We start from the raw sequence: 15,910 nt of genomic DNA on the forward strand, positions 1-15,910 counted from the left end.
CTTCTTCCCGTAACCCTGTAGATTTCAAATAATCATCTAATTCCCTCTTGCATGTCTCGATTGAACTTGCCTCCACCACACTCTCAGACAGTGCATTTCAGGCCCTAGCCACTCACTGTTTGAAAAAGATTTGTCTCATATTGCTTTGTTTCTTTTGCCAATTACTTTAAATCTGTACCCTCTCATTTTCAATCCTTTCATGAGTGGGAACAGTTTCTCCCCATTTACTCTGTCCAGACCCCTCATGATTTTGAATACCTCTATCAAATCTCCTCTCAGCCTTTTTTTCTCCAAGGAATAGAGTCCCAACTTCTCCAATCTTGCTTCAGGACTGAATGTCCTCATCCTTGGAACCATTCTCGTAAACCTCTTCTGCACTATCTCTGATGCCTTCACATCCTTCCTGAAATGTGGCGCCCAGAACTGGACACAGTACTCCAGCTGAGATCTAACTAGTGTCTTATACAAGTTCAACATAACCTCCTTGCTCTTGTACTCTATGTCCCTATTAATAAAGTCCAGGATATTGTATGCTTTATTAACTGCTATCTCCAACTGTCCCGCCACCTTTAATGATTTGTGTACATGTACACCCAGGTCCCTCTGCACCATTTTAGAATAGTACATTTTATTTTATACTGTGTCTCAATGTTTTTCCTACCAAAATGTATCATCTCACATTCCTCTGCATTGAATTCGTCTGCCACCTATTCATCCATTCCAACTTGCCTGTATCCTTTGAGGTTCTACACTGGCCTCCTCACAGTTTACAATGCTTCCAAGTTTTGTATCATCTGCAAATTTTGAAATTGTTCCCTGTACACCAAGGCCTAGATCATTAACATATATCAGGGAATGCAAGGGTCCCAATTGTTAATGGACCACAGCTGATGTTATTGCTGAGCAAGCCAGACGCCAGAGTGAAGTCTGTCTTGTTGATCGTGTACCTTTTTTTTTACTGTGAAAGAGAGGAGGAAGAGCTACTGACCTCAAAAACATTGAACTCCAGTAACACCTTTAGAATTTTAAAAATTAAAAGATTTATTAAAAATAAATAAAACTTAAGCACACAAAATAAAAGTTACGCAGTTAAACAGTCTTACAGAACAGGCCCCCAAAAAACGTGCGTGGTCAAAAGTACACAATTAAACTAATTTTCTAGCAACAACCCATTATAGCTTTTTAAATGTAAAAGTCCAGTAAGTATTACCCATGTCAAGGGATTGTTGCCACTTTAATAAAGGTACACCTCACAGCTTCTCAGACACTTATTCCAAAAGTAGGTCCAGAAACAAACTGTTTCCGAAAACAAAGACTCTCCTGGCTTAACATTGGACGGCTGCTTCCAATTCAAAAGCTTCGCAGCTTCTCAGAGGCTCACACACAAAGTAGCTGGCCTTCACTGGGTACCCACCACAGCACTTCCAATAATTCAACATCTCTTTCCTTGAATATCTTTTTCCCCCTTCATCTCAGGTTCCATTGTCCTCAAACACCACTTTGAATCTCAACTTCTCCAAATATATAAATCTTTCGTGTTTCCTATTTTGCTTCTACTTTTGGATCAATAAAATTAAATATACCTTCCCCTGTTTACCCAAGGAACCCCTGTAAGATGCAAATATTCCTTGTTATCTCTGAGCTCCAGTTTGAAACTCAACAGTTGAAAAATCAATTCCCCAACTTATCTCAAAATGCAAATTTCAGATCCAACCTATTTATTTGTAACTCAAACCCACCATAACCTCTCATTACAAATTACACAAAGCCTAACACCTTTAACCTTTCATCTCTTAGACCTCGCAGACACCCTGTCCCTCGTAACCTTTCCCCCTGTTTAATTAACTCTGGACACACACCCATACCCACAGCTCTCTACACAGACAACATAATCACAAAAATATAGAAGGATGCATCTCTCAAAACATCAGCCCCTGAGGAACTCTACTACAAACCTTCCTCCAGCCTGAAAAATATCCGTTGACCATTACTGTTTCCTGTCGTTGAGCCAGTTTAGTATCAATGTTGCTACTGTCTCTTTTATTCCATGAGCTATAACTTTGCTCACAAGTCTGTTGTGCAGCACTGTATCAAATTCTCTTCTTGAAATAGTGCCAATGGGAAGGAACAAAGGAACAGGAGTAGCCTTTTCTACCTCTTGAGCCTCTTCTATCATTCAATTAGATCATGGCCGATGTATCTTGACTCCATTTACCCTGTTCCTTATCTCTTCATACTTTTGCCAACCAAAAGCCTATCAATCTCAATTTTAAAATTGGCAATTAAAGCCCAGTCTCAACAACTTTGTTTTGGAGAGAATTCCAGATTTCCCTATCCTTTGTGTGGTGAATCTTCGACGCTCACCTGAATAAGCAGCCAGGCCTTGGCTTGACCTTTCAATTGAAAAACACCACCACCAATGCAGCATTCTCTTAATACTGCATTGGGGAATCATTTAAGATGCTGCTTGAGTGTGTGAAGTTGGGGAATGGTGGAGGCATGGAGGTGGTGAGGCTTGACGCTCGGGGCTGAATTTTGGGGAGGCGGGAAACAGGAGCTGGGACTATTCCTGAGTCCCAACCCACAACTATTCCCCTCCCCCCCCGCTGCCTCCCCATCACACACCCCCACCCCAGGTGGGAAACATTCACTCCTTGGAATCGTTTTGATCAGGATGCATCCTTAAATGGCATGGAGACAGGTTCCCTGTCCAATAAGGGCAAAGAGCAGATGCTCTCACAGGCCTTCCAACTTCAGAGAAGCCCCCGGCTGCAGTAAAAGGCAAGCAACTGAGAGGGCGCTTCAACATGGAGGAGCCGTCTCAGCTACTTTTCAAAAATTAATTCAAAAAAGAGAAATCAGCCAGGCCGCCACTGTGGGGAGATGTCCTCTGAAGTACAGCCTTTGGCTGCACCCCAACCCAAGCAGGCAGCAGCATTGCCTGGAGCATTGCGCCCCGGCCAGTCACTGGGTGCCCACCTCCTGGCAGTCGATCTGCTCCCTGTTGCGTCTGGAAACTGGAGGCTGACTAGAAAATCCTCATCTGCCTCCATTACCTACCATTAACAAGGCCCTCGCTGAGCCTAACTGGCCGTCTGCCTCAAGGGGGGGGAGCAGACCGGGAACAGCCTTCTGGGCCCCAAACCTGTCTCGGCCAAAGTGGCTATTGCTGGGAACGTGGTCGGCGAAATGGGCACACTGACCAGCTCTGGCATTTTTGGTGAGGCTTGAAAATCCTGCCCATGGTCTTTTACTGAAAATCAAGACTGAACCCAAGTGAAATATAAGAGGATGCCTCCAACTCACTACAGATAGGAAGAGCAAATGAGAAAGACAGCCACAACCCATTCCCTTTATCTGTCTAGACTGCAGTCAAATACAGATCCTGGAAATAAGAAGAAAAGGTTCAAATGCACTCAGCAGTTCCGCACCCCACTCCATTAATAGCTAATGTACTCAGGGCTTGTCTTATATAAATAGAAGTCAACATTGGAGCAAAACACTGTTGGAGTTTTGCACCTGTGACCTGAATGCTGAAAGTGGTCACTGAGTGGTGACTGGCTCAAACAGCAGAGACAAAGGGCACTCTTAATTAATCTATCCATTTCTTTGCAGACAAGACACAGGAGGATAAACCAAAAACTTTGATTTGTGAGCAGTTACCCTTGTGATGACTCACACGCACACCCTCACTTCAGTGTGTCCACTGGCATCTGTATCTACCTGCTAAATTCAAACCCGCAATGGGTATTACATCTGCACATTGACCCTCCATTAGAATTGTATTTTCATCCCTGTCCTCTGCACTTGGTTTCTCCGTTTTGTATTCCCTGAAAATTTCCTAAACTGGCTTGTTACGGTGTAAGATTATACCCAGCTGTGCTGTAACCCAGATCCGTGAAAAGACAGCTGTCTGCTGATAGTCAGGCACAAAATCATTCTTCTGTTCTTTTGTCCCAATTAAATCTGTGCGACCACATTAAGCTCTCTCTGGCCGCAATGGGAAACTGTGTGAAGGCTCGAGTAGGATAGGGTTAAGGTAGCGAGGATGGAATTTGTGATGAGTTGTGGCAGATGCTCCGAGCTGTTAATTATCCACAGATGGAATTGGTCTTCTTGCATTGTGCCTGGAATTGAGGATTTGGCTATATGCGGTTGTGAATTCTGATGAGATTCTCCTTACACAAAGAACACACCATTTGAATAAATTACAATAAAAAGAGAACTATTTGGCATTTCTTTGCAGGTATTAGGAGTTTGGCAAATATAAATCTCCAGTTCAAATGTTCGTTTGTGGAAACTTGTATGCATTTGAATGACCTTCGCTTATGTTTTGTTTGTGTCCATGTGGCTCAAGTGCCTCTGGAGACTCACTGAGACCCAACAGCAACTTGCATTCAACATAGTAAAGCATCGCAATGTGCTTCACAAACAAAGTTTGGCGCCAAGCCACATAAGATACTAGGGCAGTTTTTAGGGAGCAGCTTAAAGCGGAGACAGGGAGATACAGACGTGGAAATTAGGGGATGAATTCCACAGTTTAGGGCCTCGACAGCTTGAGGCATGGCTGCCAATGGTGGGGTGAAGGGAATCGAGGATGCGCAAAGTGCTAGAATTGCAGAGACACAGAACTTCCGGAGGGATGTAGCGATGAATGAGGTCACAGAGATGGGGTGGGGCAAAGCTATTTGACCACAAGGGATTTGACCACAAGGAGGAACAATTTAAACTCGAGGCGTTCCCAGATTGGGGGTAAAATGAAGATCTGTTTCTGGGGTTTCAGGAATCCAAACTCGCCAGCAATGTATCTGACCACACACTGTAATCCTACCGGTCGGAGCCATTAAGGTCGGGAAAATTACTGTGAGAAATGATCTTTGAGCAGTTTCCACGTGCTGACAAAATGTTGCCAGAAGCAGTACAGGCTTGAGGAGCTGAATGGGCTACTCTTGTTCCAACATTTCACTCTGTAACTATACTTAATCTGCAATATAAATGCGCTGCTCCTTGTGCACGGTTATACCCTGCTACAACTGCAGTTCCTTCCCGAACTCTCTGCACTCAGTGTTTTGGTTCACAGGGTTTCTGCCAATTCCTAAGTTGGCTTGTGACATCGGAAGATTATTGCCAGCAGCAGTATAGCCCAAATCCGTGAGTATGCAGCTGTCTGCCGGGTCAGATATAGTTCAGGCACAAAGTCATTCTGCTTGTTCTTTTTCCCGATTGGAATTGTCCATTTCGATGTCCCATTTTCACATCACAAAATTATCTAAAAACGAAACGCTTAGAAATTTGTGGCATTGTGTATGAAATCAGCCGTGTTTCTAAAATACTTACATGCCCTTTGGCCAACTGGCAGTGAATTGACTAAATTTCGTGTATTGATTCAGCACTCCAAACTAGATAAAAACCAACATTTTTTGTTTGGGATTCCATCCCTCTGGGAGTAAAAGGGGAATATTTGGGGCACATTAATGTTCCATATTTGGCTACTTCACTTTTGGATTTGTGTCGCAATTATGGTTTTATTTAACGTGTAATGTACTTTTAAGAATAATTCTTGTTGAGGAAGATCACAGGATTCGTAGTAGCCAATAGGAGAGCAGCGCGGGCTACCTCAGCAGTCAGTGTAGAGGTAGAGTTGGAGTTGAAAGCACACGTGTAGTTGCTGCTGAGTATATTGTAAATAAACTTAATGTTTCCAACCAAGAAGTGTCTGCAGATCAACTCTATCATTAATAGCACAGCTTGGCCGCCCTACAACAATTTGGTAGTAATTGCACCATCCAATGGAAAAATCTGACCACATACTGTAATCCTACTGGAATTCCAGTTTTTTCTCATGTTGTTTTGTGGGTGTCGCTGGCAAGGCCAGCATTTGTTATGCATCCCTAATTGCCCTTGAGAAGTCGGCGGTGAGCCGCCTTCTTGAACTGCTGCAGTCCATGTGGTGCAGTTACACCCACAGTGCTGTTATGTAGCAGTTTGATGCAACTGAGTGGCTTGCTGGGCCATTTCAGAGGGCACTTAATAATCAACCACATTGCTGTGGGTCTGGAGTCACATGTAGGCCAGACCAGGTAAGGATGGCAGATTTCTTCCCCTGAAGGACATTAGTGAACCAGATGGGTTTTTATAACAACCCAGTAGTTTCATGATCATTATTAATGAGACAAGCATTTTGTTCAAGATTTATTAATTCATTGAATTTAAACTCCCCCAGCTGATGTGGTAGGATTGGAACTCATGTCTCCAGAGCATTAGTCTGGGCCTCTGGATTATTAAGTCCTGTAACATTACCAGCCTTACCGTCTTTGATCCTTGTTTGATCCTCGGTCCAGGTTAATCTCAGCCAGGGTGCTCCTGGTCTCGTCCTCTTGAGGGGACAGAAAATGAAGTCGCTATCTGCTCCTGACCGCAGTGTCTCCTGGTAGGAAGTGCAAACATGTAAATGTCGAGCCTGCTGTAGGCTGGCAAAGCCTCAGCTGATTAGCTTTGCCATCGCACCCCACCCCCCCTTCTAGGTTGACACGTGTTGAATGATCATTTAGGCTTTGTGTTGGAGGTGACATGACGGCTGTGCACCAATGTCTACTCGGGAGAGCCAAGGGACCAGTGAGCAAAGGAGTAGGAATATTACCTAGAAATTGCAGTGGAGAAACTGGCCATTCTGCCCAACTGGTCCATTTATGCTGTACACAAGTCTCCTCCCCTCTACTTCATCTAACTTTATCAGCATGCAGAACCTCCCATGCCTTTGCACCCCCCCCCTTCTAGGCTTATCTAGCTTCCCTGCAACCGCATCCAAGGTGTTCCTACTCCTGGCAGTAGCGAGTTCCACATTTTCACTACTCGAAAGCGTTCTGCAGCTGGACCAGTTCTGAGTTGATCTGGAATCAGCCCTGGCGAGAGTGATCCCAGGTGACTGGGGGTTGAGTGCCACCCCTCCACTTCTGTTCTAATTTTGCTGCTGTTCTCGCAGATTTCAGACCTTACAGCAGAGCTCACAGATGAACGGTTTAAGGGGGATGTGGCCTGTCGTGTACTGGAAAGCGAGCGAGCTGAGAGACTGCGCCTCGCACAGGAACTGAAGGACATGCAGGTGAGAAACATTGCAACCTCAAATTGCATTACTTAAAAATATTATCAATATTTTTGGGGGTTTGAAACGGCTTCTTTGTAAACTGGTGATAATCCTGTAACTTCTTGGCTGCCTCAAAAGAAAACGGCAATTTTTTGGGCGCAATTTTGGTTTTACCCTGAGAAAAGTGTCTTGTGGCATCGCAACCTCAGGAAAATAAGCCATACTGGGAAAGTTTGAGGCATTCTCTGGAATAATCTCTGCAAATGAACCAACACTCTGGCATAAGAAAAATGCCGGAAATACTCGGCAGGGCTGGCATCATCTGTGGAGAGAGAAGCAGATTCGATGATCTTTTAATCAGAATGGTCATGATGAAAGGTCATTGGAGCCAGACTTGTTGAGTATTTCCAGCATTCTCCGTCTTTATTTCAGATTTCCAGCATCTGCAGCATTTTGCTGTAGAACCCTGGCTTGTTGCCTATGAGGGTAGGTCAGTGTAAGTAAACCTCTTGCAGTGTGCACTGTCCCCATGTGTTTTCTTATTTTCCACTATTTTCTCCTCAATTTCTTCTTTCTCTTCTCTTGACCAACACAGCTGGCAGGCTTCTGGGATCTAATGCTATTGGCCATTTCTGGGCACTGAGCGTTAGTAGGCCACATAAATATTGGTGAGGATGCCAATATTATGTGGAAGGGTCTAGCCACACATGAGGCGGGTGGGAGTAGGGGTGGGGAGATTTTGACTTCTGACCAGCCACGTATACTGGCCACAAAGAGGGCCCCTGCCTCTCCACCATTTTGATGCTGCGGCCCTCCAAACATTCAGCAGGTGAGTTGCAGGGAGGCGGACATATCGCATCATATCCTGCCGTAGTGGAGCCTGCGGGTAATATGGCCAAAGCTGGCCTTCCTCACCCATTTTTCTCTTGTGTGTTTGTTTGTATCAGCATCGATTCTAGTTCGGCAGCAATTTTGAGTCATTAAAAGCCACCTGCCATATAATGAATAATTGAATTGTGTTGCGAGTAATGAACAGACTGACAGTTGTGTGCTTTTCCCTGTCTTTTAATTATGGTCTCCAAACATTTCTAAAGCCCTGTGCGATTAAGTTCCCACACAGTAACCCTTTCCAGAAACCTTTTCTAATAAACCACGACATCTGCTATAATCCTCGATGGTTCCTTCACTAATTGAGATGAGAATGGTAGATTTTGAGAATTAGTATTCCTGGGTTAGAGCTTTGTTCAATGGAAGTGCAGATCTGAACTTGGGTGTGGAGTTCTGTGCACATGACTCCATTTTGCGTCCATTAATATGAATGGGTGGAATATTGCGTAGAGTGTTCTGACCTTTGACCCTGAATTCCTAATACACTTCTGTCTTCTGAGACAATGAAATGTAAATGAGTACATCTGAAATCTAACCCATTCTTTCTTTTTATTCATTCGTGGGATGTGGGCATCGCTGGCTAGGTCAGCATTTATTGCCCATCCCTAATTGCCCTTAAGAAGGTGGCGATGAGCTGCCTTCTTGAACCGCTGCAGTCCATGTGGTGTAGGTACACCCACAGTGCTGTTAGGGAGGGAGTTCCAGGATTTTGACCCAGTGACAGTGAAGGAATGGCGATATATTTCCAAGCCAGGATGATGAGTGGCTTGGAGGGAAACTTCCAGGTGGTGGTGTTGCCATGTGTCTGTTGCCTTTGCCCTTCTAGATGGTAGTGGTCATGGGTTTGGAAGGTGCTGCCTAAGGAGCCTTGGTGAGTTCCTGCAGTGCATTTTGTAGATGGTACACACTGCTGCCACTGTGCGTCGGTGGTGGAGGGAGTGAATGTTTGTAGATGGCGTGTCAATCAAGTGAGCTGCTTTGTCCTGGATGGTGTTAAGCTTCTTGAGTGTTGTAGGAGCTACACTCATTTAGGCAAGTGGAGAGTATTCTATCACACTCATGACCTGTGCCTTACGGATGGCGGACAGGCTTTGGGGAGTCAGTAGATGAGTTACTCGCCATAGGATTCCTAGCCTCTGACCTGCTCTTGTAGCCACAGTATTTATATGGCTAGTCCAGTTCAGTTTCTGGTCAATGGTAACCCTCAAGATGTTGATAGTTCCCATATTCAGCAATGGTAATGCCATTGAATGTCGAGGGGCAATGGTTAGATTCATTCTTGTTGGAGATAGTCATTGCCTGGTACTTGTGTGGCACGAATGTTAGTTGCCACTTGTCAGCTAAAGACTGGATATTGTCCAGGTCCTGCTGCATTTGGGCACAGATTGCTTCAGCATCTGAGGAATCACAAATGAGGCTGAACATTATGCAATCATCAGCGAACCTCCCTACTTCTGACCTTATGATGGAAGGAAAGTCATTGATGAAGCAGTTGAAGATGGTTGGGCCAAGGACACTACCCTGAGGAACTCCTGCAGTGATGTCCTGTAACTGAGATGCTTGCCCCCTCACAACCACAGCCATCTTGCTTTGTACTAGGTATGATTCAAACCAGCAGAGAGTTTTCCCCCTGATTCTCATTGACTCCAGTTTTGCTAGGGCTCTCTGATGGCCACACTCGGTCAAATGCTGCCTTGAGTTAAGGGCTCTTACCTCACTTTGGGAGTTCAGCTCTTTTGTCCACGTTTGAACCAAGGCTGTAATGAGGTCAGGAGCTGAGTGACCCTGGCGGAACCCAAACTGAGCGTCAGTGAACAGGTTATTGCTAAGCAAGTGCTGCTTGCTAGCACTGTTGATGACCTCTTCCATCACCTTACTGATGATTGAGAGTAAACTGATGGGACGGTAATTGGCCGGGTTGGATTTGTCCTGCTTTTTGTGTATAGGACATACCTGGGCAATTTTCCACATAGCCGCGTAGATGGCAGTGTTGCAGCTGCACTGGGACAGCTTGGCTAGGGACGCAGCAAGTTCTGGAGCACAAGTCTTCAGTACTATTGCTGGAATATTGTCAGGGCCCATAGCCTTTGTAGTATCCAGTGCCTTCAGCCGTTTCTCGATATCATGTGGAGTGAATTATGTAAAATACATCTCTATAATATCCACGGTCACATCACAGCTTCTGACACATTATTCAATGTTAGGACACACGTTCACATTGGTTAGGTTATTCAGTAAGTTACGCTAAGTTTAATTTCCGGTCCACACTGAATTAGCTAACCTCAGGTAGCGCAACAATATGTGTAGAACAATTTGCCTCAGTTCTCTGAGGGAGAATCAGCCACTTTTCCCATACCAGGCCCAGCAGTTCCTGATGGAAATGTGCGTACAAATACACAATTAGGCATGGATATAATCACCCCCACCCTTGAACACCCAGTATAAAATATCTTGCTGACTCTTACTGTCTAACCTTGCTAACCCCAAAGATGGACAGGGTACCAAAGGATGTTTGCTGTTGGAATTGTATCCCATTAAGAAGTAAACACTTTGAGATGAGGAAGAGGTTGGAAAAGGAACAGCATGTCCTTTTTATAATTCTCTTTTCTGTTTATACCTTCTCCATAATTTGCATCTCTAAATAACACACTGGAAAATACTGGGAGAATTGGCTCAGTGTGAAAGGCATTGACCTATTTTTGCCTCGAGAACTGTGGTTCACATCCAACCTAGATTATCGGGTCATCCATATTAGGCAGTCTCAGTTCAGTTCCTCGTGACCATGGGCTTAAAGCACAAAACAAATACTGACTTCACAATCTCATTATGAAATGCCTTAATGCGGCTGTTGTGGGAAAAAAAATGAAACGGATCACTGGTGCAGTGAGGAGCGTCTCCTGTGTGGATGTTGGATGGGAACATCATCAAGTGTGTTACACATGTTCTTTCCAGCAGGCCCAGGACATTAAGCCTATTCCATGGCACCACCCCTACTCTGATTTCATTTTACATGGAAGAGTAATGGGTCTGCAGTCGTCTTTGTCTTGGTATCACCGTTGACACAGATGTTCTAAGTGGTGGATTAAATGGCTTCTGCTCTTAAGCCTTTATACAAACCAAGGATGACATTGGATGTCACATGACTATGGCAAGCCTGTGGCCACATTACACAAAGGCACTGCTCCAAACATCCCCCTTTTCATAAAAGCTAAAAACATGCATGCACTGTCATTTGCAGTTGCAAGTCAGGTACATAAATGATCTCCAATGAAAATCATCAGGCACGTACAGAAAACTGATCCTTCTAGTCTGATCCAGTTTTGTCTGTCCCTACACATGCATTGTACACATAATCTTTAAAGCATTCAGGTCTTCTAATGATACGCTGCGGGTTGTTATTAACTATTCGTCTCGTTCTTGGGGTGATGTGGCCTCCCTGGGGTGTTTCACTGCCATAGTGAGTGTTGCTGCTGTGGTAATTGTTGCTGCTGATCTGTTGCCTTTCTCTTGGGAAACGGTTGACCTCTGGGACTGATGGTCACTCAGTTCCTAGTACATTTGGTGAACTCACATCATCCTCATCAGCTGTCTGGTGTGAACCAGCAGCTTCTCCAGTTGTACGCATATGTCTGTGGTTACGACGACGTATCTGATCGTTCATTTTCACTGTGTACCATCGAGGCGACAACCTCTCTGCACAGGTCCCAAGTTGCCAGGTACCAAGTTGTCGGTGGGCTGACTTTTCTTGGGAACATTGAATATTTCCACTCTGAACGGCTCTCCAATCCTCAGCTCCGGCAATGATTTGGCAGCTTTATCAAAGTGAAATTGGCTTTCTGTCATTTCACTTTGATTTTGTCACACCTGCCTGTTACCACTTACGGCTTCAGTGACCATTTAGCTATTGGAAGAGTAGTTTGGGTGCGGCATGACATTAGTCACTGAACTGGACCACTTTCCATGTGTTCAGTAGGTATGTTTCTCCATTTTAGGATTGCTTTGTACACATCTGCATTGGATCTGCTTGATTTTTTTTGATGATCCCATTGGCAATTTTCACGGCTGCCTCAGCCCTTCCATTTGCCTGGGGATAATGTGGAGATGATGTGCTGTGCTGAATTTCCCAATCATTAATGGAGTGCCTGAATTCTTCACTCATGAGCTGAGGGCCAGCATCGCTTATCACAATGTCAGGAATGTCATCACGACTGAAGGGTGCATTTGGGCATTCTCCAATCTCACTAAGATAAAAGCAAAATACTGTGGATGCTGAAAATCTGAAATAAAAACAGAAAAGGCTGGAAAAACTCAGCAGGTCTGACAGCATCTGTGGAGAGAGAAACAGAGTTAATGTTTTGAATCCGTATGACTCTTCAGAGTTTTTCCAGCATTTTCTGTTTTTATTTACTACAATCTCACTGGATGTCATTGCTGTCAGCTTATCTAACTCCCAGTAGCCTGAATATTAGTGAACAGTGATGAGATAGTCAGTTCCAAAGAGAATGAGGAGGTCTATTCCAAACTTCATCCACGGTCTGTCTGGGATGTCATTAGTGATGAGTGGCTCTTTAGCCTGATGTTCATTACAAACACTGCACTGGCTGATGTGGTTGTTAATCTCATCGCTCATTTTTGGCCAGTAAAGATTACTCTTGCTTTCCTCAGACTAGACCCGACTCCTTAATGGATGTGCTTCAGCATCTAGATATTCATCTCCTTAGGGATGATGACTCTGGTTCCTTTGTACAAGATGCCATCTTGGGCAACCATTTCATCTCTGCATTCCCGATACTCTTATAACAATAGGTGTGTCCTTGATGGTTTCCAGCCATCCTTTCATCACTACTTCATGCAGCACTTGGAGCTTTACATCTCGCTGCACAGTTTGCTTGATCTAAGCAAGACTCTTGTCTGTCAGATTCAATATCTCTGCTGGATTGATGACTCCCAGAGCATGTCGTGCTGTTACTTCTTGTTGAATCTGGAAGATTTCACACTCTGTACTAACATCAGCAGTTTTCTTCAAAGGGAGCACAACTCTTGACAGCATATTGGCGATGTACATCTGCTTCTCCTGCTTGTACTTTACTAAACAAAGTAACATTGTGAGCTTCACAGACCTGTGTGAAGTGGTTTGTGGTCAGACACTGCCATCACTTTGTTTCTCCCAAACAGATACTGATTAAAACGTTCACAAGCAAAGACAATAGCCAGACATTCTTTCTCAATCTGTGTGTCGGGTTGTCCAGTTTACGTTAACGTTCTGGATGCAACTGGTTGTCCTTGCTGCATGAGGGCTGCTGTCTCACTGGAATCACACTGCAGGGCGACCTCATCGTTAACATTGTAGTGCCTCAGCACTGATGATGTTGTCACTAGTTGTTTGATGTGAGTGAAAGTTGCTTCTTGTTCTGTGCCCTAATACCATTGAACATCCTTTGCAGGGAGTTTGTGTAGAGTTTCACACTCTGATGACAAACTGGGCAAGAACTTTGCTAGGTAGCTCACAAATCCAACAGATCATTGCACCACCTTCACATCTGTTGGTTGCTGCGTCTCCGCTGCAGCTCTCACCTTATCAGGATCAGGGCAAACTCCTTTTGCTGTCAGTACATGACCTATGTGCTTGACTTCAGTCATCTTCAGTTGCAGTATCTTCTTATTTAGCTTCTTGCAGTTAGAGCGCTGCTTTCCCCACGCTGGACATGCTTCCTTTCTCTTGTGTGGTGTCCTCCTCAATATTTACATCCAGCTCTCCGGCCTTGATCTTTCTGCTGGCCCTTCTGCAAATAGTTCTCCCTTTTCTCCATTGTTTCGTGCTTGGAAGGCTTGAACTGCCTCTCAGCAGAGTGCAAGGCCCCCCATCAGTTCTCCCATCAATACCCAGCAGCTGATGATTGACTGCTTCAGAGCTTTTACACATGGCAAAACCTTTCTTGAGAGGAAGTTGCTCTTCGCTCAGCAGATTTGCACTCATGGTGGGGTCTCTTGTTCCAAAGACAATCCCATCTCTGACCAGCTCATCCTTCAGTTGCTCAAACTCACAAGATTCAGTTAGGCATCTCAATGCAGTCACATACTGATCAATGCTCCACCTCTCTTCCTGAGCCCTGGTGTTGAACACACTGCATTTATAAGCAACATTAGTAGAGGGCTCAAAGTGGGTCCTTAAGGCCTCCAAAAGTTCACAAGACTGGCTTTTCTGCTCCTCAGTGATCTTGAGGTTGCAATATAGCTTTCCCTAGCACTGATAACAGAGTAGTTGTTCTTACTTGTTCAGGTTTCTTGTTTAATTCTGTGGCAATTTCATAGTTTTGCCATTGAGACTGGAAGAATTTACAATTTATTTCCAAATCTGTCTTCATCTCCATAGAAGCAGGCACTGGAATATTCAAAGCCATACTGACTTACCCAGTGGCCAATGTCCTGTACAAAGTTGCAGACTGAAGGTTTAATGATTCTCTGCTGTTTCTTACAGCTTCTGGCTCTCTTACACCTACAAAAATTTACTCAAATTCAGCTGCAGACTCCTGACGCCCTGTTCCAAGTGGTGGATGAAATGGCTTCTGCTCTCAAACCTTAAAACATCAAGGATGACATCGGAGGTCACTTGACAATGGCAAGCCTATGGCTACATTGCACAAAGGCACTTCTCCAAATAACAGAGATGGGCTTTCAACTGCAAATCCCTGTCGTCACCAAGATTGCCTTTATCCACCTCTATAACATTGCCCAAATCCGCCATGCCTTAGCTCACCTGCTACTGCCTTTATCTCTGGGCTTGACTATTCCAATACATTCCTGGCTGGCCCCCCATGTCTTACCCTCCATAAAGCTGGTGTCAGCTAAAGCTCTGCTGCCCAGGTCCTAACTCACGCCAAGCCCTGTTCACCCATCAGCCCTCTGCTCCCTGACCTATATTGCCTCCTGGTTAAGCAACGCCTGAATTAAAATCCTCATCCTTTTTTTCCAAATCCCTCCATGGCCTTGCCCTTCTTCTGGTCCTGTAACCTTCTGAGATGTCTGTGCTCCTCCAATCCTGGCTTCTTGTGGCATCCCTCATTTTAATTGCTGTACCATTGGTGATCACACCTTAAGCTGCCAAGGTCCTGTGTTCTGGAATTTGCAACCTAAAACTCTCTGGCTTTCTACCTCTCTTTCCTCCATAATACGCTCCTTAAAACCTACCTCTTTGACCAAGCTTTTGGTCACCTGCCCTAATATCTCCATATGTGACTTGATGTCATATTTTAGTTTATAATGTTCCTAAGAAGCACCTTAGAACGTTTTATGGTAAAAGTGTTACATAAGTACAAGTTGTTGCTGAGTCTGTTTTGTCAACTTTGCTATAATATGGAGGCCACATTAGTCTGTTTCCAAGCTACTGGTAGTGTCGGATGATTGTCAGTGTTTTATAAGTTTATTCCCTGGTCTGTCAGGAACCTGCGATAAAAATTATCTAACGCGAGGAAATTATATTAAGCTGGCTGACTTGAATTCCCATCTCATTTATAATAAAGTCAATGATTATACTTGAGATATTTTTGCTTGGAGACTGCCTGAATGTGAAGGAAGGAAGTAGCCATTCAGAATATTTACTATTTTGTGCTCAGTTTCAAGCCCATTTTCATTTGTTGTTCTTTTCATCACAGACTTCCCTCTTTTATGGTACTGAAAGAATTTGTTTTACTGGAATGGTTAGTCTCAATTGCTGTGACTTAGGCCAAATGATGTGTTGACCAGATAATGAATTCATTTTTTCCCTTCTGTTCATAGACTAAGTATGAGAAAGTGGTGAAGAATTTAAACTCTGTGGAGAAGCAGTTGGAGGAAGCACAGCAGCAACAGCAGTTGAGGGAGTTGGGAACGGCTATGACAGGTAAAACAGTGCCATGCAATATATAGAGGGACACCTGCATTTATGTGACAGCCTATCAC

The 15,910-nt window shown here is 44.3% G+C and overlaps 1 protein-coding gene and 1 long non-coding RNA gene across 2 annotated transcripts in view; one reads left to right on the forward strand and one right to left on the reverse strand.

The window, feature by feature from the left end:
- Positions 1–15,910, forward strand: part of LOC144687882 (unconventional myosin-XVIIIb-like) — a 284,738-nt gene that overhangs the window by 146,522 nt on the left and 122,306 nt on the right. Inside the window, exons 24-25 of the mRNA XM_078554448.1 lie at positions 6,983–7,102; positions 15,749–15,851. Coding sequence (XP_078410574.1) covers positions 6,983–7,102; positions 15,749–15,851 — 223 coding nt within the window. The remainder of the gene's footprint in view (positions 1–6,982; positions 7,103–15,748; positions 15,852–15,910) is intronic.
- LOC144687885 (uncharacterized) overlaps positions 1–15,910 on the reverse strand; it is a 45,630-nt gene that overhangs the window by 2,909 nt on the left and 26,811 nt on the right. The window contains exon 2 of the long non-coding RNA XR_013578238.1: positions 6,310–6,427. This is a non-coding gene — a long non-coding RNA (uncharacterized LOC144687885). The remainder of the gene's footprint in view (positions 1–6,309; positions 6,428–15,910) is intronic.

Source organism: Cetorhinus maximus, chromosome 12, assembly GCF_964194155.1.
Source record: "Cetorhinus maximus chromosome 12, sCetMax3.hap1.1, whole genome shotgun sequence".
NCBI classification, from domain to species: domain Eukaryota; kingdom Metazoa; phylum Chordata; class Chondrichthyes; order Lamniformes; family Cetorhinidae; genus Cetorhinus; species Cetorhinus maximus.